Source organism: Apis florea, unplaced genomic scaffold, assembly GCF_048593485.1.
Source record: "Apis florea isolate Af1SG1 unplaced genomic scaffold, ASM4859348v1 contig_2272_pilon, whole genome shotgun sequence".
Lineage (NCBI taxonomy): Eukaryota > Metazoa > Arthropoda > Insecta > Hymenoptera > Apidae > Apis > Apis florea.
Window position 1 is genome coordinate 5,052,994 of NW_028256549.1, and position 26,811 is coordinate 5,079,804.

The 26,811-nt window shown below is 41.4% G+C and overlaps 1 protein-coding gene across 1 annotated transcript in view; it reads left to right on the forward strand.

The window, feature by feature from the left end:
* Window positions 1-835: 835 nt before the first annotated feature.
* LOC100872306 (uncharacterized) overlaps window positions 836-26,811 on the forward strand; it is a 124,569-nt gene continuing 98,593 nt past the window's right edge. The window contains exon 1 of the mRNA XM_012490021.3: window positions 836-1,059. Coding sequence (XP_012345475.2) covers window positions 939-1,059 — 121 coding nt within the window. The 5' untranslated portion in view covers window positions 836-938. The remainder of the gene's footprint in view (window positions 1,060-26,811) is intronic.

Below are 26,811 nucleotides of genomic sequence, written 5' to 3' on the forward strand. Positions count from 1 at the left end.
AACTGCGGTCGAGGAGGGACGAGGCGGAGGATAGGTCGCCGGGAGGCACTCTCGACCCTTCTCGGCTGCGAGAAGACGGAAGGGAAACGAGAGGACACGAGCAGAGAGGGTGGAAGCGGTAGGACAAGAAGAGAAATAACAAGCGGGGTGGGTGGATTCAATTCAATTTCCTAAGAAACTCTTTAGTGTTTGAGATATACAACCGAGGGGAGGGGAGGGGATGGACTAACTAAGGAACCGCGGCGGAAAAGAGGGGTGAAAACGAACCGAGAAGAGACGAACTGCCCTCCCTTTCCTCTCCCCTTCGTGTCGAGGAAGACTCGCTCGAGAAACAGAAACCGGAGCGAACTCGGTCAAGCGAGAAAGAAACACGATCGAAGGAACGAGAGAGAGAGAGAGAGAGAGAGAGAATTGTACACGAGGCGCGCGTGTTGTTATCGGGGGGGGGGGGGGGACGAGTAGCAAGACGGACAGAGGATGGAAGAAACCGAGACCTTTCCTTTCCTTTCCTTTCCTTCGAGAAGGAATGAGAGAGAGAGAGAAGGGTGACTAACTGACCGAGGGTGCCAGGAGCGCGCAGGGGAGTAAGGATTGTGTGCGCGGGCGCGAGGCTGGCGCAAACTCTTCGTGCAGCATCCCTCGTCAGTTGCAAGTGAGGAACTGTCGCGTCCGCGTGGCGTGGTGCGAACGTGGCGGAGAAACGCGAGCTTAGGGGAGCGCGCGCGTCCCCCCCGCATCACCCCCCACCTCCGCAGGATTTGCCTGCCTCTCTGTGCCTCTTCTCTCTTTCCTCCCCTCCCCCTTTTGTGCCCTTTTGTGAAGAGGGATTTCTCGAGAAATTATTCGTGCGACGCGTGGTGGAAAACGAGGGATGCCGCACGCGGTGACCTTCGTCGCCACGTTGTGACCGCCGAGGAGGACGAGGAGCCGGCCATCCGATGATCGCCGCGATCCAAGGATCGCTCGAAGCCAGGATCCCCGCCATGGATAATAAAGACGTTCGACGGAAGTGCGGGAAAGTGCGACGTGCTCTGTTCCACCTGCTGCTGATAGTGGGGGGTAAGTTTCTCCGTGGGAGGGGTGGGGGAAGAAGGATCGATCGATCGATAACGATCGAGGAGGTTCACGAAGGACGACGAAGTGTGTTCGAACGTTGTGTCAGTTACGTAAGTGGGATGGAATTTAAATGTAAGAGGAGGAGGAATCGACTCTGCTGCGCCGGATCCTACCCTCGAGACAGGAGGGGTGGGATTTAACGTTCGAGGAACGAAGTTTGGATTCGAGAAAGTGTACAATCGCCTCAAATCGAATCTGTTTCGTTTCAACCTGGAGAAATCCTCGATCGAATTCGCTTGCTCTCCTAACGAGAGAATGCTACTCAACGGAGATCCAACGAAGAAGAATTTTTTCGAGTCGAACGGCTTTTCCCGACTCGAGAGACGAAATCCTCGGGATCTTCTTGGACGAGAGATCGAGGGAGCGCGCGTCGGAATGCGGACGAGGAGGGAGTCTCGAAACACTTGTGCCCAGTGGATCATACATTGGATATTGAAATCCTCGTCGAGCTTTTCGACTCGATCGAAAACGTGAATGATATATTATTCTCTTCTCGAGATTTTTAAAATGGATCGTTGCTTCGAGCGAGCACGGAATCGTTCACGTTTGTTTAAAGTTTTCGATTTTATATGACGAGCCGACTTCGAAGGGACTTTCTCTCTCTTTTTCTTCTTTCTTTTTCTTCTTCTTCTTCTTTCGGATCATCATTTTTCTCGGGGACTCGTTTCAGTTTCGTCGGTTAGACAGTTTGACGGGTATTAATTCTCGCGGAATTAATTCGATATCTCGCGTCGGCCGACGTTCACGTCGTCGTGAATTTGTTCGGTGATTAGGTTAAATTGATGAAAGGAGGAGGTGGTCCTCTTTTATTCTCTCTTCTCTTCTTCGATTCTTTCTTTTTTGGAAGGGGAATTTTATTAAAATAACAGTTGATGTAATTGTCGTTGATGGATGCATCGTCCCTTTAAATTAATAAGATCAATTAATAAGATAAATTAATAAGATCTTTCGTTTTTCTATTCTACGTCAACGCCTCTCAACCTGAATTCGAGACGAGGCATTTCACAATCCGTTTATGATGTAAGAGAGACGAATTTTCTTCTAACGTTTTTGCGATAATGCGCGTATCATCATTGCCAATTTCGCCTCCAACATCGTTCTCACCTTATGCAAATTCTCGAATATAAGGATATAAGACGAGCATTGATCACGTCTTCGCACCTCGACCAATTATCCAATCACGACGAACGATCTCGTTGAAAATCGAAAGTTTCAGGGAGAAGGAGTCGTCCCTCGTAATCATCGCGAAGACCGCTGAACTTTTCTTATTTCCCAACATCCCCCCAAAAGGTATTCACGATCCACCATCTCCATCCCCGAAACTTGGTTGATTTCAATCTGCTAATTGCCAGCCTTCAGCCTTTGTCCTCCACCCTTTCCCGCTTTATCAGAATGCGAAAAAGACGGCGAGGGATTGCAAAAAAAAAAGAAAAAAAATCCGCCCTCTTCCTTTTCACGGGGAATAGAGGCGTTTTTTTGTCCTCGTCCTCCTGCATCCCCGGTTGAAAGAGGATGCTCGTTTCGCCGCCTCGTATCGATGCGTTCCACCCCCTCCCTTCTTCCAATTCGAGAGGCCGACCACCAGACGTAACACCGTCTTGGCTTTAATCTGCTAATTGCCGCGCCTTTTTTTCCATCCCCTCCTTTCTTTTTCACCCCTCTCGACGGTCGTCGAGAAAGGGAAAAAAGGGCACAAACAGGTAGAAAACAGGAAACTGTATCCTCACGATGATCCTTATTCCTCGATATTCGGGATTGTTTTGTTCAAACTCGCCGAGTAAATTCTTAATTCAACGTGGCTGCACGTTGGCCGCCGATCTAATTCAATTCGCCCGCTCTCCTCGCCCTGGAAACGAACTCGGATCGGGGATGAATTTAATCCCCGCACCCATTCTTTGGAAGAAGAGACGAGACTTTTGTAAAAAAGTATCTGGACGATCGTTTTCGATGGATATATCTCCTCTTTACTTCCTTTCGACGTGGAAGAGACGAATTTTCACGGGATTATTCTTCGCTCTTCTCGTTTTGTTGTCTTGATATTTGTGAATTTTATGAAAGTGTTGATGGTGATTCGACGATGTTACTTTCGAGTGATAATTAGAATGGTTAAAGATTGGCGAAGAAGTTTCTTATTTTTCGATTAAAAATGGAAATTTATTTAACTTGTGAAAATGTTGTGGACCGATCGAATCGAACCGTTCTACACGCGCGAGGAACCATTTAAGTAAAAGATGTACAGGACATTTTACAAACGATGTTTTCCATAAAAACCCAATAAACGGTGTGGACGCGTTGCAAATGTAAACCCATAAATAGCGTACTGTGGCCATTAACTTCGCCGTTCCCTGTTCGACTAGAAATGATATTCATTTATTTTCAGTCACGAGGATACACGAATCGTTGGCTACAGCTTATAAGTGGTGGAAAAATAGTATCGTAAAGGGGAGCAGATTTTTCGGGCAGCGTCCATTTTTTCATCGAGACGTTTATTTTTTTGATCTCATCGATTAACAAAGAGAATCATCACCGTTAAACAAATTTTTACGATTCTTACAAAGATTCATTCAGAGGACCCAGAGGTTTCAGGGAATCGTTCCTCTCGATTTCGTCTAAGCGTTCCTCATTCTCTCGAAAGAGATAACAAATTTCCTCGATGGATAACGAGATTAATTCGAAGCTGCTAATTCCATCCTGTCCGAGCTTTCTTATTATCCCGTTCGTTGCAAACTTGGCTCGTGCCCTCAATTATACCGAATTACTTGATCGAATTATTCGCTCGTCACTGTTCAACGAGAGCTCTCAAGTCCAATTGCCGACAGAGAATTAATCGTCCTAGGATAGTATCAAGTTTCTCGAACATCCAGCTGCTTGCACATTGTTGATCTATTAATCGACGATTCATTCGATTGAAACGGATAATCCTTACTCTATTCCAAAGTGTTACGAACCTCTGTACGTTCCATTCATAATTGTCTTCTTCATGATTCATCGACATCGTGATATATTTTTTTTTTTTATAGAACATTAAAGATAACCACCTTTTCCACGATGAAAGCCAATCTTCAAATTCAAAAAGAGAAAAATTTTATTCTTCGAAATACACATACACTTACATTTCTCCTTCGCAAACACGTTCAAACATCTCTCGTGAGATTCGTGGCCAAAGGCATCGCCAAGAAATTGGAGCACCGGGGTTAATAGCCACCTCCACGATCCGTTCGAGTGGCATATAATAAAACGAAATGCACTGATATTTCTCGATTGCGTCCACAAACGGAAGTGGACCAGCCGAAAGATGGAAGCGAGAGAGAGAGAGAGAAGATACTCTCTAGGACGTGCGCCTCCTAGCCGACGACATTGTTTCCTTTTCGATTCCACTTCCTTTTTTCATCCATCCTCCCCCTCCTCATTTCTCTGTTTCGCTTTGAAATCCGAGGCACGAAGGATGCGAGAGATGAGAAGGGAAGTACAGGGAGAGAGGAAGTACAGGTTTGCGCGGTTCGAAGACCTCTCATCGACTCCGAACCCCCTTTTCCTCAATTGTTCCACCCTCTCTCGTGTTTCAACGGTTGCTCGTCATCTTCTTGCTCTTTGTCCCTGGAGAAAGGGGAAGTCTGAGAGGCGCTGGCCGAGGATTCCCAGAGGCACCTTGCATCTCGGACATTCGATCCTTCGTTTCATCGGTGGAGGGGAGGATGGCTGCAGTTTTATCTCGTTCACGAAACGGAATGCCTCTCCTTTTAACGATTCCCTCATCTTCCGACCGTTTTGTAAACCCTTCGTGCCCGCGCACGTGTTTCGAATTTTATCATCACTTAACCGGTGACGGACCAGGACCAATTCTCTGTATATATATATATAAAGTTAAAAGTAGCGATGGGAATAAACAGATCGCGAACAAGATCGAACTCTCTTATATTTCCAGAATTGAAAACCTTTAACAGAAAGATCATCGTTTCAAACGTCTCCTTTATTTCAATTATAAGTGTATATAGTCTCTTAGTCAGTGACGGATGCGATACTAGTTCTCTGTATATATAAAAAGTTAAAAGTAGCGATGGGAATAAACAGATCGCGAACAAGATCGAACTCTCTTATATTTCCAGAATTGAAAACCTTTAACAGAAAGATCATCGTTTCAAACGTCTTCTTTATTTCAATTATAAGTGTATATCTCTTAGTCAGTGACGGATGCGATACTAGTTCTCTGTATATATAAAAAGTTAAAAGTAGCGATGGGAATAAACAGATCGCGAACAAGGATAGATTAAACTCTTGTATTTCCAGAATTGCTCGATCCTTAGATCTCTGGCAGGAGAAAGATCATCGTTTCGAACGTCTTCTTTATTCCAATTATCTGTTCTCTGTATATATATATATAAAAAGTTAAAAATAGCGATGGAAATAAACAAATCGCGAACAAGGACAGATCGAATTCTCTTATATTTCCAGAATTGTTCGATTCTTAAATCTTTGACAAGAGAAAGATCATCGTTTCGAACGTCTCCTTTATTCCAATTATACGTGTATATATATGGAATGAACGATGGGATCAAGATCCATTAGTGCAACTTGTCGATACACAATTTCTCGAAAAAGGGGGAGAGTTTTGAGGTGGATAGCGGATAGCGGGCCGCTCCGATGATTCATCGAGGGCCAGATTTGCATATTATCCTCCCTCCGCACACCCGTTTCCACCGTTGGTTGGAAGGATGGCTCGAAGGATACAACCGGTGGATGATTGTATTAAGTCAGCGACGCGTTGATTAATCACCAGGGTCTGCCTTCGGTTGCCTTCACCTTCCATCCGGAGATACGATGATATTTCCAGGTCGAGGCTCGGCCACGTTCAGCCGAGGTTAATTAACGAGCCTCTATACAACCGGGATGCTGATTAAGGGTAAAAACTGTACAAATTAGAAGTCTTTCTCTCTCTCTCTCTCTCTCTCTCTCTGTTAATTACAACATCGTGGAATCGTCGTTTCGAGAGTGGGGCTTCAAGGAACCGATTTTCGCACCACTTTTGTCAGTCGATTCTGCCCTTCTTTGGGAAATTTGAAATTTTATATATGAGAAATATGAAACGGAAGAATGATCGAGAATCGATCAATTTTTTTTAAATTTGAAAACGAAACCTTTACTGAAAAAATTGTATTCTCTCTCTTCGAGTTATTCTTGCCCACCTGTATTTTCAATTCAAATTTCAACGATTAACATTATTTCGCTGTGGTGATCTTCTTCCGGAAAAAGGAGAAGAAAAATTCGAAAAAGTTTAATTTTAATTACAACGAATTCAGCGAAACTGCGTAATGTCTCGAAGCGTAATTTCAATGCAAAATTATCTCTTTAAACGGTTGTATCGCGTGGACAAAATTATTACTCGGCGGAGCGATATATTACGAAAATTTCTGTATTATTATTTTATTCAACGCGCACATCAGAGCGATATCATAAAAATTCAAAATTAACGCAATAACGCTCGAATATAATGACAATATAAACACGACGATGGCGGCAAAAAAAAAAAAAATGACTGAAATTAAAATTCAAATTAATAAATTTTAACAACATTTTAATTAACAACAATCTGATAACTCGAAAGTTATAAATCTCGCGCAATCATATTCATAACTCGAAGAGAATCTTGTCGGGAACAAATTTGAATACGATTTATTGGTTCAAAAAGTTTCAAAATTCACGCGATCGAAATGAAAAATTATTTGGAAGCTAGAAACACGTTCGTTCGTTCGTTAACAAGTCTGCAACATTATATATTTATCTCTCCACTCGGAAGAGAAACACAAACATCGGCGGAAAGAAAGTGGGGCAACGATTCGTCGGATGCAATTACGTTTCCCCCCTTTTTTCCCCCTCTCTCGCGAATCGCGTCCCTCGCATTGACATTTCCATCGGTTTCACGAGGCTCGCATGAATATTCAAGGCTCGGGTGCAAGCTGCATCCAAGGAGAACGCGTCTCTCCGATGCAGTATGCAAACATAATACCGTCATGCACCGTCAGTGCCCTTCTTTCCGTGACGCGGCCCTCCTGGGGATCCCGTTACGATTATTCCACATTCTGACACCGAGACGTCCGACCCAATCCCCGCCATCTTCGACGAGTTTCTATTTACCTTCCCGCGACAACGTTTCTCGAAACTCCACGAGTTCGCTCCACTTGACTTCGAGTCGTCCTCGAAAGATGATCTCGTCGAAATCGAGCCGGAAATCGATCGAGAAAAATTCGACGATCGAGGCAGAGACAATTCGAGCAAAAAAAAAAAAAAAAAAAGAAAAAAAAGTAGGTTTCGATGATGATAGGAATCGAAGAGCGAAGGAAAGTATTCCAATACTTTATCTTCTCGATATTGATCGAGTTTAATTTAACCGTGCTATACACGACCGAATATCGCGTTACACCACTTGCCCTCGATACCGGCGGCCGATATTTGGAGGATATATGGGGGGAGGGGGGTGGTGATAAATGTTAACCGGGGCCAATCAGATCCTCGATGGAGGAATCAAGTTAATCCGCGATAGCGATTTACCGTCTTTCCATCGATTTCCATCGCCACTTACCGCCTATTTCAATCGGAGCTCGGTGACACGGAAGAGACAAAGGATCAAAGAGTACATCCACCCCATTTCCATAATGGAGGCTTTCGATTTTGCGTGGATGGAACGATCTCTGTGTGTGTGGGACGAAGTGAATCGAAATAAAAGAGGCGATAACGTCGAGAGACACGTGGAATTAATTGATTATTTACAATTGTTAAATAGGAGAGGGGGGAGGGGAGAGGAATACATTTCTCTATGCGTATATCGATTTAACTCTGATGCAAGAGAGTATTTGAAAATTAGGAGGCTATTATCGATCCAGCCCTAACGCAACAAACGGAATGGAAGGTAATGAACGAGAAACAGCGCGATAACGAGGCATCCTGATCGAACGAGGCTGGAGGAATAAGGGGTTTCGCCTCGCCTGTTTCCTCCCCTTCGTGTTACCAATCCGGAATCGGGGCTCGTTACGATCCTCCAAGGCGAGGTTTTCCTTGTAACGAAACGATTTCGCAGATCTCTCCCTCGTTTCTTTATTCATCGGTCGCAAATTGTTCTCGGCCTCGAGTTTTCTCCCCCTTCAGCAGGGGGAGGAGGAGGGTAGGGAGGGGGCGTAACGACGAAGTCAATTAGTTCGTTACGCCAATCATGGACGATTTCATCGGCCGATCGAGACGACGAAGGAATTGGACATCCATCCATTTCGATTCCTCTTGAAATTTCATTGTTGGACGCAAGATTGGAAGAATGTTGGTGGAGAGGAGGAGATGAGAGAGAGAGAGAGAGAGAGAGAGGAGGCTTTTGTCTATGACAAAAGGGGTGGCAATTTAAAGATAATGGAAGGAGGGAGAAGGAGAGGAATTTTATATTTGCGGGATGGAAATTTTATTTCTCGTGAAAAAGTTTCCTCCCCTCCTCCTATTTATTTTTTTTTTTTTGGAATTGTTTCTCCTCGAGGAGAAATAATAATTCGTGATCTCGTAAGAATCTAAAGAATTGAACGTTTTGGGTTGTTCTATAAATAATAAACGGAGAATTCTCATTTTTTATAATTCTCGTTTTGGCGGATAAATTTTTTCTACCTTTTGCAATTAGAGATTTGGGAATGCATACAAAGGAAAATTAAATGCACAACGATACTCGAAATTTGTTTATTAAAGATGATATAATTTTATAATTTGCGTACAATTTTTAATGAAATTTCATTTTGAAATTTCTCTCTCAATGCTCTAATTATAAAAATTATATTTTATAAAAATTACTCGTGGAAATAATCCGATAAAAAACGAAATATATTTTTCTCCTATTCCATTTTTATTTTCCCGGGAGAGGAATATTACGGTCCGACGAGCGAATGGAAAAACGCAGGAAAGAATAGTTTCTGATAAAATCACGATGGCGACGTCGAAAAGTTTCCAGGTTTAAACCGGTTCCCGGTTTCACGACCACCCACCACTCTCAGCCAAGGGAACAAATAGAAACGAACGTCGGCTTTGCTCAACACTTCTCGTCAAATTGGAATCGAGGAACATTCGGAGGCATCCGCGAAACGCGCGACGGTAAACAAACGAGTGAATTGCTCGAGATTGCGGGGAGAATCCTCGTCGAATCTTAATTCGTAGAGAGATATCGAGCACAATCGGGTTTTATTTAATTCAGGAAAAAAGAGACAATCTTGCTTCGCCTCGTTACATCTATAATTAATTGTTTTGAACTTGTTTCGCGCTCTGCTTTTTCCTTGATCACTTGTAATTAGATAGATTCGCGATGATTAAAAAATTATGCTGTTTGTAAAAATTAAAAAGAAAAGAAATACGAAAGAGAGTCGAAAGATTGATGGAAATTACATAATAAAGTTCATTTTTTGTACAAATATATTCATTCGAGATGATATAAATACATCAAAGAAGAAAAGTAGTTGGAAAGTCTCATTAGCGTAATGAGCAAGGCTCTGGCTTCCCACTAAATTGACCAGGGTTCGAATCCTGGCCTTCTTTGATTCCTATAAATTTTCATTTTCATTCTTCAAACGCATCAAGTAAACTCTTGGTATTCACAATTCATTCACCAAACAAAAACTCTCCTTTGAAAAAATTTGAATTTTCCATTAATTTTCCAAAAAAATGACAAAATTATCAATCGACCCAAAAGAAGAGGAAAAAACCGAATCGCGTTCCAAAAAAAATTATACACAAAAAAGTTCAATTTTTCACCATTCATCGTGAAAAATTCCCTGCTCACAGGAGATACAAAAAGAAAAATTCACCTCGTACGAAAAACACACACACACACACACACACACTCTCTACCTTCTCTTTCGTACTCCCTCTAGACATCCGTAGAGGAAAGAAGCCTTTTTCCACGAATGCAGCAAATCGAGTATGCATTCCGGAGTGCACAAATTCAACGTACAACTACAACTCGCGGCACAAATTCGACGTACACTCACTCATCCCCTCCCCTCGATGTTAACACGTCGTCTTACGAGAAGAGGAGAAGAGGGAGGGGCAGAGTAGTGGAACTCACACCACGAATATTGATTCGCGTTTCTTCACCCCGTTATCGTTTTAACACTCCCAGATCGGATTGCACGTTACGTTTGCACGAACAAGCGTGCACCCAACGGCAACAAATCAAGATCAAGACGGTGAAAAAGAGGGAGGGTAGGGGGGGGGAGAAGAGAGGGAGAGAAGGGTTGTTGCTCGAGGAGAAGAACCAGTCATCCCTTCGAAATCGACTGTCGAGCGAAGGCGATCGAGAATAATAACAAACAGGAGTTTAAGAGGGCGGAGAAGGCAATCGCGTCGAAGAGCCAGCAAGTGCTGCAACTTCCTTCGAAATCGCTGCACCGATTTACCATTTCGAAAATATACGCTCGAAGGGGGACGGTTTTGCCGAGGAAGCAGCGAGAAAGAACGCCACTTGAATTCATACGTGCTTATGATAGATGAACCCCGACTTGGCATGGAAAACACGAAATTTTTCTCGCCTCGGCTTTTTACCACTCGCGAAATTCCCGAGGGTTGTTTATCCTTCCGAGTGCGGAGGAACGTTTAAAAAATTGTCACGTAAGATTATATGCTCCCTTTTCTTTTATCTCTTCGTTCCATGGAAACACAAGTCGCTTTGATTTCCATTGAATTGTTTGCGAACGAGCGTTTGGGAAAAAGCGTCACGTACCTTCTTCCTTTTCCCGTCTCTTCCAACTATACAGAGTGTCTCGCTTGAAATTGGTGCCTTCAATTATTATTATTCGTAGCAAAAAACTTTTAGAATAGAGGTTTTAGAACAGTTTTAAAAAATATATATGTTTCTGTATCTTTTCCCCCTTTGTCTTTCATGCAACGAGTTTCACAAAATTCAAATTAAAGCATCTCCCAAATTAATACTTTTTAGATACACAAAAATATATTCGATTTGAAAATTGATATTTCCGAGGAAAAACATATCTCTCACTGCGAATAATAATTATAAAAATCAAAGTGATGTAAGTTCAGGGTGAGATACACTCTGTATCTGTATTTCTTTGAACGAAATTACCGAAGGAACGATTCTGGATGATCATTCGGGAGAAATAGAAATGTATAGAGGAAGGAATAAGGGGATGTTGGAAAGGAGTGAAAAGGAAAATCGGCTCCTTTTCAGAGCACGCGATCGGCATCCGTTTCCGAAAACGAGCTGTGATATACACGTGTACGTCGATAAGCAAGCTTGCTTGTCCGCACGATTGGACACGAAGAAAGATCTTCGACAGAAGAAGTTTGTAAGGAATCGTGACACTCTTAGATGTCTCGTTAGGAGCTCGATAGAAGCTCAAACTCTTAAAATTGTCGGAAAGCGATAGAATTTTCGAGAACTTTGCTCATCTTCAAAAAGTTTATCCCTTTCAGTTCAACATATAAATATTAAATTCCAACTACAGATTTCAAGCTCGAATTTTTCTTTAACATTCATTTCATTTTATTGTAAAAATTTCCCTTACTCAATCCCTCTCTACACTTCTCCCATTTACACATTTTCAACAATAATTTCTTAATCGGTCACGACGAAAATTCCCTTTGAACGGAAAAATCCCAATTTCTCAATTCATAAAGCACGTTTTGATAATTAATTAACAAGATCAACGTGTGATTCAAGTGGGTGTCGAGGCTCGGCTAAAGCTAATTATTCATTCATTATCCGCCGCGTTTCCTAAGCTGATTCGTTACACAACAAGCGTTATCACGAAACGCTACCCCCTCCCCGTATTTCATCCCAAACCCGACATTTCTCACCGTGGCGCGGAGTGGAGCGAAATTTTGCGTGTCATCGAGGATGTTGCCGCTGGTGGATAGTTCACGCTAGTTCCCGGTTAATATGCGACACGATGGTATCGTTGCCTTGGGATGTACATATTTCCGGCGTTCCTCTCGAATTATTATGTCTATCCCTCGCGTGGAGTGGATACACGTAGGCTGATGACATGAATTTTCTTCCAAATTAATCCGCCATATTTAAGTTTTGAGAAGGAGAGGAGAATTTCAAAGAGATTTTTAAATTCGTTTCATTTTTTTCTCCGGGTATATTCAAGATGATACTAGGAGAAAGAAAAGTGTTTATTTGTGAACACGAATGAGAATTGACGTTTGAGCGTAGCTTGAAAGGAGAAATGGAATCTCAAATTTAGAGAAGAAGGTGTAATTAAATTTTTTAATAAATAATAGATAGGAAAGAGAGTATATATATATATATAGGAATAATTAGAAGAGAAAAAGATACGATTATCGTACCGTGTTATTAGTGTAATTAATTGGTTAATACCAGAATAGTCTTCATGATTATTAAACATGAATAACCGCATCGTGACCATTAGAAACTAATCACGGATGAATGTTACATTGATCGGTCTATTAACTAATCCTCTCATTATTACCATATATTCAATATCCAAAACCTGATAACATTATTATCCATAGAATGGAAATATTTCCTATCCCTCGATTTATTATTCCGTTGCTGTTCCTTCCATTTCTCATTTTCAGAAAGAAAAAAGTAATTCGGTTTAGAGAAAATATGGATAAATTTTTATGGACGGGTTAAAGGAAAATTCGACGCAATTAACGTCGAAAATCGTTATTCTCCCCGCAAATTTCCACTGGCAGTCCGTTGATCGAACGTTTCCCTCGAAAAAAATTCCAAAGAGGGAGAAAAAAAAAAGCGATTCGTAACGTGGACGGAAAATTCGGCCGCATTTAGAAATAAACGATCGTCGTTTCGAAATTCAGGTCGACCCAATTGCTCGCGTGGAAATTCGTAGAAGCTGGCCGAGCATCGTTCGAATTCGCTCGAATTCGAATTGAATCCACGTTCGGAAAGAGAACGTTCGGGAACAGAACTGGTGGCTGGTGTCGATTATTGCCAGCCCTCCGCGGTTTTCATATTAATTCCCTTTTTCCACGCGCGAGAAAAACGAGTTTTTTTTCCTCTTTCCCCTCCCTTTTTTTTTTTTATTCATCGGTCCATCCAAGGGAGACGGTAATTCGACCGCGATTCTTCGATTTTTGCCGATTCCACGATTTCAAATTGTGAAAGGGTGTTGGAGATTTTCGAAGAATTGACTTTTCATCAAACCGATTGTTTTTCCTCAATTAGGGGAAGTCAAGTTTTAATTAGTTTTCACGCAACGTTCATCGATTATATCACAACAGTGTGGCAAAATTACACTCGAAGGGAAGACGAATGATGATGAATTAAGCTTCAAACGCAATTCTTTCTCACTAATTCAAATACTAAATTCAGAATTCTTCTTCGTGTTGAACATTAATTAATGTTACAGAATTTGAAGTTCGAATTTTATTCTCATTGCTTTTCTTCGATACACGTGCTTCAAATGTTTCGTAAACAAACATACGCCATTATTCGTTCAGCCAAATCCGTGCATTTTATTTATTGTTCTCCCTGCACGGTCAACAATTAAAATCGATATATATTTAAATACTCTTTATTTCATCCAAAAAACGTTTTCCAAAAAAAGTGTATCCAAAAGTGTGTATTTGGCAAACAGTTTCACGAACGTTTTCCTCGGAGGATCGCGTTTTCGATCGATAGAAAGACACGTCGAGAATTCCCTCCCAAGGAAGGGAAATTCCTCTTTAAACGTGCCCCCGCGGGGACGTGGCTTCCCTCTACACGGTTTTTAATCTCATTCGCGTTGAAACGTTTTAGGGAAAAAACGCTGTTCCTCCGCAAAGGCGAAAGACTCGAGACTTATTTCTCTCGAACACGCACCACCGATGAGTTTTTACGCGTTTTTATCCCTCTTTGAAGGAACCAGGGAGGGGAGTGGTGACGATGAATGATATTCCTGTCCCTCTTTGGGTCCGTCTTCGTCTCGCGAGTTAGAAAATTGGAGTTGGAAATCGAAGAGAAAATTCACTTTTTGTCTCGAGAGAGAGATTATATTATATGCGATCCTCGTCCCGATAGTTAACACTCGTGCAAAACTTGGTTTATCATCCGAGGATGTGGTGGAAAAGTTTGGAGAATGAAGAAAAGTCGGTCTCGATCGAGTTGGTATAATTGATGACACGGGTATCGCTTCTTTCTTCTTTTCAGTATCAGTAATTTTAAAATGGGAATAAAATGGGACACTTGGATGGAGTAAGTTTGATCGTTAAAAATAATGAGAATTGTAGAGAACGTAAATTGAGCCATAGGTTGGGTCTAATTTTCTCAAAAATTAACAATCTCCCTTCTAATGAAATGCAATCAATTACACTTGGAGTAAGTTTGATCGATTTATTAGTATTGTAAAATTTTTTCTCACAATTAGTTAAGTACTCGAAGGTAATGAAGGTATATTAAATATAATTATATTTTATTAAAATATAATAAATGAAATTTATTGCTATTTATTGTTATTGGAATAAAGGAATGATATGTGATAAAATTGAGGGTAATTTTCGAAAAGTGTAATTAATACGAAATCGTTCCGTTAAAAGTGGGATTGTTGATTTTAAAAAGATTCAGAGAAATTTTCACCACGTGCAACCCTCCCCTTACAACTCGTGTTCCATCGAATTGATCCTAGATTTTAGATCTCTTCGAGCATTTCACGACGAAAGATTAATTCAATCTCCTACAATCTATAATGCAAAACGAAGCTAAAAGTTGTCGAAACGAAGAGGAATAGAGAAAGAAGAAATTCGATCTCTCCCTCTCCCTCCCTCTCTTCACCTTCGACGAAATTATTCTCCGTGGATTCACGGCGGTGAAGGTGCGTCCATTTTCTGGCTCTGTGAACCGCAAAAAAATTGTGGGTCCGCGAAGCTGGATGGAGCAAGCGCGCGACGAGCCTGGCCACGCTCGGTCGAGCGGAACCGAAACCGGAACCTATTTGGAGAATTACATCCGGAAGCGTTTCTCGTCTTCCCTTCTGTCTCACCTGACTTATTTATGCGCTTTCACGAATTTCGATGTTTCTTTTTCGCTTCTTCTTTGTCTCCTCTTCCCTCTCTCTGCTCGCTTTTGGGGAGAGATGGAATTTGGAATCTGCCTCCTTTGAGATTAGACTTGGTTTGCGAATCTCCCGTGCTTCCTTTAATCGTGCGTTATCCATTTTTATCGAATGTTTTGAAACACGTTGCTCGAATAACAATTAAGAATTATAAAAGTTCTTAGATACATCTATTTCCAATTCCTTCTCGCAAAGAAATGATTATATAATAATTATCCCAATACGTACAACATATTGAATCTAAAAGATTCGACAAAGCAAAATAGGTTTTCTCGCCATCCTGCAACGAAGAGAAGAAGCGAAGAAAAGAAAAAAAGAACCGTTAAATGACAAAACCGATCTCTCAATTTTTCCTCTCTCTCTGACGCGACGATTTCCTACCCTCCCCCTCAAGAATGTTTACAAGGATCCGCGACCCTCCGCGACTGAAATACAAAAGGGTGGTGGAGATTGTTGGCCGCCTCCCCCCATTGTCAGGACACGGAGATCGCGCTCCTCTTGCATTGAAGAAGATCTTGCTTTTATTTAACGGTCGCGTCGAGGCGAAAGGAAGAAAGGGCGGCGATAAAAGAGCCGCTAAGCCTTCGAGGAGGGGGAGGTGAGACAATGGAAAGGGCTGGAGGGGCGAGAAGGAAAGAGGGGGGGGGATGTAGGGAGAAAAGTTTGGTAGAGGAGAAGGGGGGGTTGTGGCGTGAAGAAAACTTGTTGCTGTTGGATGGTCGCGTGGATAGACACGGTTCGTCGTCGGCGTTGATTAAGTAGAATTTGTTTTGGTTTCTTTTTTCTGGATGATTCGTGGAAATTGGATGGAATTTCAAGGGAGAGGGGATGGAAAAATTGATGTTACACGAACGATTAAAATCGTATCGATCTTCGACCCGACAGAGTGTGAAAAAGTTTGAAGAAGTTTGTGAGGATAATTTATTTTAATTATCGAGGAACGAGAAGCCGTCTCGAATAGACGGAAGATCGAAACCAATGGAATAACAGATCCATAAGTAGATCCATAAGTAGAGGAGAAACGAGATGGAGGAGAAAAGTGCAGAGAAGAGAATATATATATAGAGGAAGAACCTCGGCTTGGAGTCGAAAGTTTTTCACAGGGATGTCTGGCTATTACCGAGGATCACATACTTCTTCCCGCCGCGTTTCCTATTTCTTTCCAAAGAGGGTGAGCCCCTCCCTGTTCCCGTCACTTCCACTTTTCCAAACTTTCATCCAACGTTCTTAAACAGTTGCGTTCTTCAAATTGATTAGATGAAATTTCCAGAGAATATTTCTCGAACTACCCTCTCTCTCTCTCTCTCGGATCGAGCTGATAAGACAAAACGAAAACGAAGAAAAAATAAAGGTGTTCCCTTTATTTTCGTTAATTTTCGCGCCACCTATAATAAATTCGGCCTCCTTTTCTTTCCCGGATAAATTGTTTCCCGGCGAAATCTTGCAGAGTTTCGAGGAGGGTGGAGCCTCTGCAAAATGTTGCGCCGAGCGCGTGTTTAGCGCGTAACCACGGGCTGGAAAATGTAAGCGGATCATTGCGAATTTGTTGAAACGGTGGAAAGTGGCGCGGCGCATAATGCGCCCGCCTTTCTTCTTAAGCGGCTTATTTTAATTGAGTAGAAAGGACGAGGATCCTTGTGTCCCCCCTCCCCTAACCGATCCACCGCAATTTCCATTTTTATAACCCCCCCCCCCCCCATCCGATATTCCCTTTGTTCATTCGCAATTATATCGAAAGATCGATAGGCTTGACTCGTACTTGGGTCAAATTTTTACATCATGCATGCCTGATATTCAAAATCTAATCCATCACAGCGATCGACGTCTTTCTACTTAATTTCTACTTGAATTTTGAAATTCTATATCAAGAATTTAAATCGTTAGAAATATGGATGCAAAATTCGAACAATTATTCGGAGGATATCGCTATCACTTTCATTTAGTGAACTTTTTCCTTCTGGTTTTACGATAATCGAACGAGTTCGAGAAAAATGGTTTCTCACAACACATAACTGGCCTCGGAGAGGGACACGTAAACGAGGACAAGAATATCCACCATTCAAGAATTTAAATCGTTGAACAAGGGTGGAAAATTACACTTTTAACAAGCAATCGTTCAGAGAATATCGTGGAGATCACGATTGAAAATCACGAGTCGAGGTGTTTTCATTTATGAACTTTTCCTTTTAATCGAAAAAAAAAAAAAACGTTTTTCACGTTGACAGAGAAATATCCACCCCCGAACTCGAGTTTCAGGAAATGTCTGCGCCGAAAACGAGGAGGAGTGTCGCCGTCGTATAGAGAAGAACCTAACGGTGGGGAAGAAACAGACTCGCTCTCTCCTCCCCTTCTGATAACAAATGTTATCGCCGCGGCGTCACGAGGGGGTTGGCAGCCGCGGGGTTGCACTGTTTGGCGATATAAATAGGGCGTTCCCTTTCGCAGGGAAAATTTATTCCGCGGTGGGCGTCCGGCTCTCGAAACAAAATAATACTCTTAGGCCGAGGGGGGATGATACGTGGGCCGATATGGCGGCAAGGTTCCCGAGGGAGGAAGAGGGGGGGCCCCCATTTAAAAGTATAATTTTAAAAAAGGCGCCGGAGAACACACGAAGTGGCTCATAAGCATAATTTATGCGCTCGTTTCATCCTGCTCTTTTCCACCCTTCAGGGGTGCCCCACTGTTTCTCCAACGAGCCACTTTTAATAAAGGATCTCCTCCTCCGCGAGAAACCTTGGGGATAGTTTTCCTCTCTCTCTCTCTCCCTCCTACTTTTTGTTTTTCCCCAGGATTTCTGGGACCTGTCCCCCGCTTCGAATTCGTTAACTTTTAACTTTTCTCTTCTCCTCTCGAGGCTGGAAATTCTTCTTCCTCCTGAGTGGAGGAGGATCGATTGTTCCGAATCGAGAAAGAGATTGGAATCGTTGAGGTCTCGTCGGCGTTCAGAATTCGGTCCGGAGTCATCGGCATTAGTCGGCGGGATGGTATTAAACCGGGCTTCGAGGAAAGGGAGGGGGTGGGAGTAATTCGAGCGTGGCGGGTAAACGATTGATACGATCGAATTAATCGACGTGGCTATCGTAGAGGGACGATCGCTTCTCGCTTCGTCGAACGAAACTTTTCTAGTTTTTTTTTTTTTCGATAAATAAAAACAAACGCGCCGTTTCATCGGAAGATTGTTAAGGGAAAAATTCGAAAGGAATTTTCAGAGATTACAGTGTGAAAAGGGTGTGCAAAAATTAGAATTGGATTATTATTATTCTTGAAGTGGACGAAGCGTCTAGTAACATTATTATTATTATTATACTTTTGGAAAATACTTTAAACAAAATCGTATAGTATATCAGAAATACGCGCAAGAAATTGTATTTGCAATTCCCTCTCTCTCTCTCTCTCTCTCTCTCCAATTAATCGCACAGAGTAACTTCTCGACACGCGTAAACAATATTGAATCCACCTCGCGACACTTTTTGCCGCTGCAAAAGCTCTCAAACGAACGCGAGCTCTCGAAACGTAAATAAGCAACACGAAGCGCGTGGAATTAGGGTTTCCAACCCCCTGGTGTTTGTCGGGACAAGGCGTCGTTTAATAAGCGCTGCTAATTGTAAAAACGCGTCTCCCCTCCCTCATTCGAGAGGGTGGAAAGGGGAGGAAAAAAGGGTGAATTGGCGCGGAATCAGGGGGCAGTCGGTTTAATTATTCACGGCCAATTTTCCGTCCCTTTGACGCGGCTCGCCGCATTGACACGCACCGAAGCTCGGTGCGGCCAAACTTGGCAAGTTGGAGAATTAACTGGCAAACTCGGCGTGCAAGAAGCGTGCTCTCTCTCTCTCTCTCTCTCGATGGAGGAGGAGAGTTTTGAACATCGTATCGAGGATTGGTTACTCTATTCCTCTCTTTCTCGTCCCGTTTGACGCCGTGAGAATCGTGTTTTGAAGGATACTTGGACGAGTTAGGGGCGAGTGAACGGTTTTATTCATGGATACAACTGTAATTTTGTAATTTTTTCCTTGGAGTTGTGAAAGGTTCTTTTGTATCAGCGTGCAATTGGCCTGGATGGAAAGTTTTTATTTAAATACGAGTTTAAGACGATTTAACATATAATCTTAAAATTCGTTTAAAATTTTGAACGAGTGGCCAATCGTTAGAAGCGCAAAATCTTCCCCTTCGAAACCTGTTTTTATTTATCTCGACTCGATTGGTTTCTGAGATGTGGTCGTGTAAAGAAGAGGGTGATTTTTAATCGTTTATTGTCCTAGATCTAGATTCTAGACAGACGTATTTCTAGGAGAAAATACAAGTCGATGAATATATTTATTTCGGTCAGGGTGGAAAGAAAAAGTGACATGTTTTCTTTTAAATTTGGTTCTTTTTTTTTTTTTGTGGAAGGTTTCATTTGTGACTTTTCGACTTAAATATGCTCGATTTGAGCTGCACGAAGAAATAATTTACGCGTTTTAATTTGTTTTTTTCGTCCATTACACAGTTGAATATTTGAACAACGTTTTAGCTGCATATAAATCCGCACTCTAGTTACAGTATTTGAATATGTACATACGTAATGCGTAATGGTGCTGTCAGGTTCATTAATTATGTCTCGGAGGGCCAAAATTTATTTGGCGTACTGGTTATTAGTTAATTTAATTTTCTAACCTGGAACAAGTTTACTGGCAAAGTGGCCAGTTTGGAATAACGAATTATTACAATAAAAACACAAATCAATGAATATCACATATATCCTTTTTGCGTGATTCGATCAACGAATAGCAAAATTCGGATTGTTTGTATCGATCTCACTTTCACGTTTCAAGTAAAAATAGATCTTCCAATTCACAAATGTTCTTCGTCCCAAGTAAAGCGTTCGAAGAGACAGAAATTCGACGAGCTATGCCATTCCAAATAATGTTATTGCAAACGATATAATATCGATCAATCTCACGACAAGATTTCGTCGAATTTTAAATCTCTGAAATTTCCAAGGCAAAATTTAAATATACACGAGACTTTTATTTGAAATTTGTTCAAACATAATACATAGATATCTTCGCGATTTCCCTCAATAAACTGATGATATTTATAAACTAATTTCTCCCCCATTGAATCACTCTTTTTATCGCAAAACATCGTATTACGTATTTTTCGTATTACGCGTTCTCCTTCTACATAAATTTCACCTCGAGATAAACTTTGCACGCGAAACAACCGATTATATCTAAGTATCGAGGGTAGGTGTTCCAAAATCATCTCTCCGAAAATAAACGATTTCGAATGAATAGGGAAACACGACGTGATATATCAATTTCGCTCGACGTTCGACGTGCGAAGAGCGACGGAACAACAAACGGTGAGACTCGATTGCGATTCAATTGTGCGTAGTACTTTTGTGAACGCGGGAAAATTGAAATCGGTGGCGAGGGAAAATAACGTAACGTTGGGGGCGTTAATAATACCCTACGTTTAATTTCGTGAATCAGGCCGTGACGAACGTCGTTGGAGGAGGGGGGTGGAAAAGGTGCTTCGTCGTTGTTGTTGTGCAACCCCTCCTTGTTCGTCCGCGGTGGAACGAAGAAACGTAATTATTTCTCACTCCTCGGGAAAATTATTTGTGTAAATTAAACGCGAAGCTGGGTAGGGGGGTGTGTTTGCGTTTGTCTCTCCATTTGAAACTGCGTCGAAATGTTGTACATTGTCGTGCGTTTAATTTTATCTTTTCGAAACATCTCGTTTTTCAAAAAAAAATATATATAGGGTTGGATTCAAGAGTTACTTAAATCGTTAATTTAACGATTGCTCGCAAGCGATTCCAAGATGCACTTGGTAAAACGACAGAGATGGATATAGTAGTAGCACGGAGTAAGTGTCGATCTCGTTTAATTGTAAGCGAAGAAGAGATCGAAGGACGTGGATAAAGATTCGTCATATTGTTCCTTTTGCTTGTCGATGTACAGATACTCTACCGTTAAAAGAAATTAGTCTTTCGAGTCTTTTCCACGAATCTTTTCGCTTTTTCCCACCTTCTCTCCTCCAATCTCAACACTTTTTCCTCAACCTCAATTTCTTCGTGGCCCAATTGGGTCGCCTCTCGTGCTTCCCTCCTCCACACTGTTTTTCCACACCTTTTCTCTCCCATCAGAGAAAACCTTTCGAAAAACCTCGACTCGTGGAAGCGGTGGAAAAAAATTCGGCAAAGGTTGATCTAAACTGACCTCTGCATCCGGACAACGCAATTCCTCTCGTTTCTGTTTACGAGTCGCGACAAAGCGGTTGCGACCCCGATTTTCCAGCAAAGTTCGAATTGGATCGGGGGCTAATTGTCCCGAGGGAGACTGTATAAATTGTAATTGCCGGAGTCTGTTCGAGCAACCTCGAGTTTCTAATAAACTGACTACCCTTCGTCGCGACACCATCTTTACGGGTTTAAAGAGAGAGAGAGAGAGAGAGAGGAGGAGAAGGTCGAAACTTTGGGCAAAGGGGAGGAAAATTATTGTATTATTTTACAGAACGAGAAATTTTCGCGAAGAATTTTTGGAATTTTAGATGATTGGATGGATAGACGCAAGGGTTAACAATTACATCGAATTATAGCACGCGGAAGATTGATTTTTCGATTCGAATAATATTTATATTATTTATATCCTGAAAAAACGAACGCATCGTTCGAAAATTCAAATTGGCCGAGGATATTTTCTCTCCCCAATTACACTCTCGCGTCATCGAGTAAATTAAACTCACTTACCAATTCATCGCGAATCCCAGAATTTCACACAATCGTTTCCCCACCGAATTATTAAACGCACATCTGATTTATCCCTCCCGCTGGCCAATTAATCCTCCCCTCCCCATGTCGCCACTTTGAGCTCCGTAATTAGTTTCGTTTCCGCCGTTAATAAAAGGCCGCACGATAAATCGTGGAAAATTTTTCATTTGCAAAACCAACGAAACCAACCTCCTCCTCCTCCTCCTCCTCCTCCTTCTCCCTTCTTCTGGATTTTCGAGTTTCTCTCCCTCCCCGCGAGAAAACAGGTGGTTCAACGAATCGAAATCGAAATTCGGGGGAGAAGAGGGATAGGAACTGGGCCAAACTGGATTATCCTCATAAATTTTTCAAAGGGCCACCGTTTCGCGGGTTTCGCTCCAAAATATTCGGGGAGGAATATTCGAAAGATCGAGATTGCTCGAGAAATCGGGGGATCAAGGATTGATCGGGGATCGAACAACAGGTGGCGGCTCACCACGAGATTTCTTTAAAAGGATCGGAAAAAATATTTTCTCGGTTTTTCAAAATTTCGTTTCGGAATGTTTTCTTTATTCTTGGAAAGAGAGTGACATCTCGAGAAAAGTGAGTGAAAGAAAAATTGCATTTTGATTATCGTAGATTTAATAAAAAAAAAAAAATAATCGGATCTACTCGGTATTTCGTTCGAAGAAATAACTTTCGTGGAGTCGATGTTGCTGCGATTTCGAAGGAAATCGCCACGGGTAGGGATGGGAATGGTAGGACGAGGAAGGAACAATAGGCCGGGAACAAAGGCGACAAAGTTACGCCTGGTGGACTTTATTAAGCGAACGATAATGAGCCAGCCGCGCGCACTTAGTTAATTAGTCGTAACGAGTCGAGCAGATTCGAGACGCTCCTCGATCTTGCCAACCGATTCTATTCATCGAGGGTTTAAAGGGTTTGTCTCCCGATCGAGCGTACTACAATCCGAATAATCCGACGATTAACTGATCGTCGTGGCGATTGTATACAACAACGGAATATCCGAATGAAACCTGCCACGATAAACCTCCCTCGATATTAAACGTGTTTCTTCATTTTTCCAGTTGAGAAGTAGAAAACCGTATCGAGAATAATAATACCTCGAGCGAGATATTCATTGTTATCATATAGTTATTATATATTGTTATTATATAAAATTTCGCGAAACAACGTAATTTGGAAATCGATTATGAAGAAAAGAAAAGGAAAAAAGAACGATACGTCTTTGCATCGACGCGAGTGATTCGTGCAAACAGTTTGGAGACCACTCAAATTATGTCAAATCCTCTCTCTGGCGCGGCCACTTCACTTTAAATCGAGTCGATTAATCACCTCGTTGTCGGCGATCGCATTTCACCCGAGAATTAATTTTAAATCCGACAAATTCCTCCGCAGCGGGAGGAATTCGCGTGATTCCACCGCGAAATTTCACCCCCTCGGGCGGAGGGAAGGGATAGGTAATGATTTAAAATAGCCATTGGCCGACCGTTCTCCCTTCTTTTTCTCGTTGTACTTTTCGCCATTTTCTCTTTTTTTTTTTTTCTCGTTCTCTTGGCCGGCAAAATTTATGTCCCGCGTGTACGCCGTGTAACGTTAGACAAAGTTTAGTGGACGAGTGATAAGATATTTCTCGCGGTTCATTTCACATCGCCGATCTTCAATTAACGGTTGAAAAGTCAAGTTTGTTTTTGGAGGGGAAAAAAAGGAGTGGGATTCATCTTTTTTTTAAGTGAAAGTGAATTATTTTACTTTTCACAGTCGTTTTATAGTCGTGCTTTACTTAGCGTTCGAATAAGTCTACGATTTCGGGCAAATTTTAAAAATATTTATAATAATTCAGAATATAATATGATAAATTTTATAAATAATTTTATGATATAAATATTATAAAAAAAAATATTCGTAACAGTTTAATCATCTTACGTTATAAAATTAACATCGTGGATTTTGATTTTGAGAAAAATTGCCTCGTTTCTATAGATTGAAAAGTTTCTTTTTGATTAACTCCCCTTCCTCAACTCAAACTTTTCCTCCTGAAATGTACATATCTTTCACGTCGAAAGGATAATTGAACCCCCCGTTTATAACGATTCTTAAACACTTCACCGAACTTTATTCCTCGTTACAGTACCTCCCAGTTCCTACGTTCTAATCGGTTTCGAAAAATCTCCATCAATTTCAGCATATTAAATCACGTTACCGCGACATTATCGTAAAAGGCGATCCATTAAACGCGTTTCCAACCCAACTTTCACCTAGTTTTTCGTCCGATCCTCGAAACATCACTGCCACTTACGTAACCAACTTTTTCAATTCCGGGAGAGAAGCGGTCTGGTCGAGGAATTCATTTAAAAAGGACGATTTTTTTTTTTTAGCGCCACGTGATACTATTAATTGATACTGTTCAAATTTATTCGTTTATGCATTTTTTTTTTTTAAATTTCTCATCTCTTATTCTTCCAATATCGAACATCTCGACATCATGATACTATAAATTAGCTTCTAATATATTTACATTTATTTATCTTCTTGTAAGTTTAATTCTTTAATTATTTTTCGAATTGTTATATTTTTCTGCAAACACGACGAAGACACAGATTATCGATAAATCTAAAGTTTCGAATACCTTAATGAATTTATGTAAAAACCAATTTATCAGCGCTGATTGAAACACATTTAAAATTTTGAAAAAATTACATCACATCCCAAAAATTACATATTAGAAGGCAGATTATTTTATATTATTCAAATTATCAAATTGAAATACGAATTAAACTTGCAACATTTTTGAAGGAAAATTTCAAAAATATGGATTTTCCTTCGAGAATTTTAAGTCAAATAGATAAATATAATTTCCGATGCATACTTCTTTTCGTACGTCGAATAAATCTTCGATAACGTTTGAATACCAAAAAGCAACCAAAAAAAAAAAAAAAAAAAAAGAAAAGAAGAAGAAGAAGAAAGAAGGAGAAGAAATAAAACATGTTCGTCGTGATAAAAGGATCCCAGGTCTGGTGACTACTCTGCTCACGTATTTATAGCCGTGGATTCGACGACGAAATCCCGAGTATCCGAGTTTCGAATTACGTATCAAACATTCATCGAAAGCTCCGCGACGCGATCGTGGAGCGCAACCCCTGGCGAAAAAGGAAACGTGTTTCTTTTTCTTCTTCCTTCCTTCCTTCCTTCTTCCTTTTTTTGTCTTTAGAATGAAAATTGGATTTCTCTGCTCCCCCTTCCTCTCCAAGGCAGAGGCAGAGATTGCGGTACACCTCGACGATTATTCAGCGCGTGTTAAGTCAATTTAATTAAGTCGTGTGGCACGGTGGACGGAATTATATCGCGGGTGGTATAACGGCTTGTATAAATTTACCCAATAACCGAGTGCGGCGGGGCAAGTAATCTGCTTTTAGGGCGTAGACGATGGAACAGGTGATTATGCACCTTCGTACCTTGCGGCTCAAACCGAGTCCTCTTAATCGGAGCTTATTATCGGGATATTGTGAAATCGATCAAAATTTTCTTCTTCCTCCCTAAAATTTTCCAATTTTTCTTCTCTGTCGACACGTGAACCTAAATATCGTCGATCTTTTTCAAGTTTCGTTCCCGCGTAATATCTACTCAATATCCTACTTAATATTTCTTTCTTTTTATTACAAAACATTCCACCTCCAAGTTATTCATACAAACGAATAAGAAAAATTCAAATAAGAAAAAAAAAAAAAAAAAAAACAGCGAGATTTCGGAATTTTGCCATTTGACGGAAGCGCGACGATTTCTCCAAGCGATTGTCCCCCTCCTCCTCCCCACCTTTCCCCATTGGAAAATTGCTTCGTTCGAAGGAATCCATTCACTCGCGAGATTATTATTTGCCGAGGGGAGGAGGGAGGAGGGGATGAATCGCCAGAGGTGTCGGTCCCATTAAAATCGGAATGGAGCGGGGCCGATGGGAAAACACTTATCGTCCGACAAGAAGACGTTGGCCGGAAGTGGAGGAGACGAGGAACACGCCCTTTTCTTCCTTCCTTCCTTCCTTCCTTCCTTCCTTCCTATTTCGTTCCATTTCGTCTTTTGGACACCGCTCGTTATATTTTATTCGACGCTCGAACGCTTCTTCTCGCGGCTTCCCCCTCCTCCTTAAGGAGAGGGAGGGGGAGGGGAACTCGATTCTTAGCAGATTCAATCAGCCCGGCCAATCGAGTAATCCCCGGATTCCCCGGCTGTGCAACGCTCGCCGTTTACCTCGACTACTGCTGCCGCTACTAGTAGCAGTGGAATGGGTCGATTAAGAGGCGGCCGTGCTTTTCTGCCGCGTCGTCATCGTCGTCTTTGTCGTCGTCGCGTGGGATAAAAGGTGGGTTAATTGGACGATGAAAAACTTTTGTGACGGGGGGAGAGATCCATTTTTTGTTGATAAGGGATTAAAATTTGATACGGTTCTCGGTTTGAATTTCGACGAAATTGAGAAATTGAGCGGCGAAAGAAAGCGAGGGGAAGAAGAGGAAGATATTTTAAATTCGATTGTCTCGCCGATTGTTTGAAACGTTTGAAGGAGAGTGATAAGGGATTGGATTGAATCGATGTACTCTTCTGTCGTGTGTACTCTTTGTACATTCTCTTTCTCTCTTTCTCTTTCTCTCGAGTGAAACGGCGAAGAAAGTGATAAAGATTTAAATTCGATTGTTCCGATCGTATTTGCCGTCGAAATTGGAAGAAAGTGATAAAGAATTAAATTCGATACTCTTACTTTTCCTTTCCTCTCCTTTCCTTTCCTTTCCGCTCTCTCCTTGTATTTGCTTGGTAAAAAAAAAAGTGTTTCATGTGAGAAATAGAATATTTTAATATTTAAGATAATAATAAAAATAGAGAGAAGATTTTCTAAAG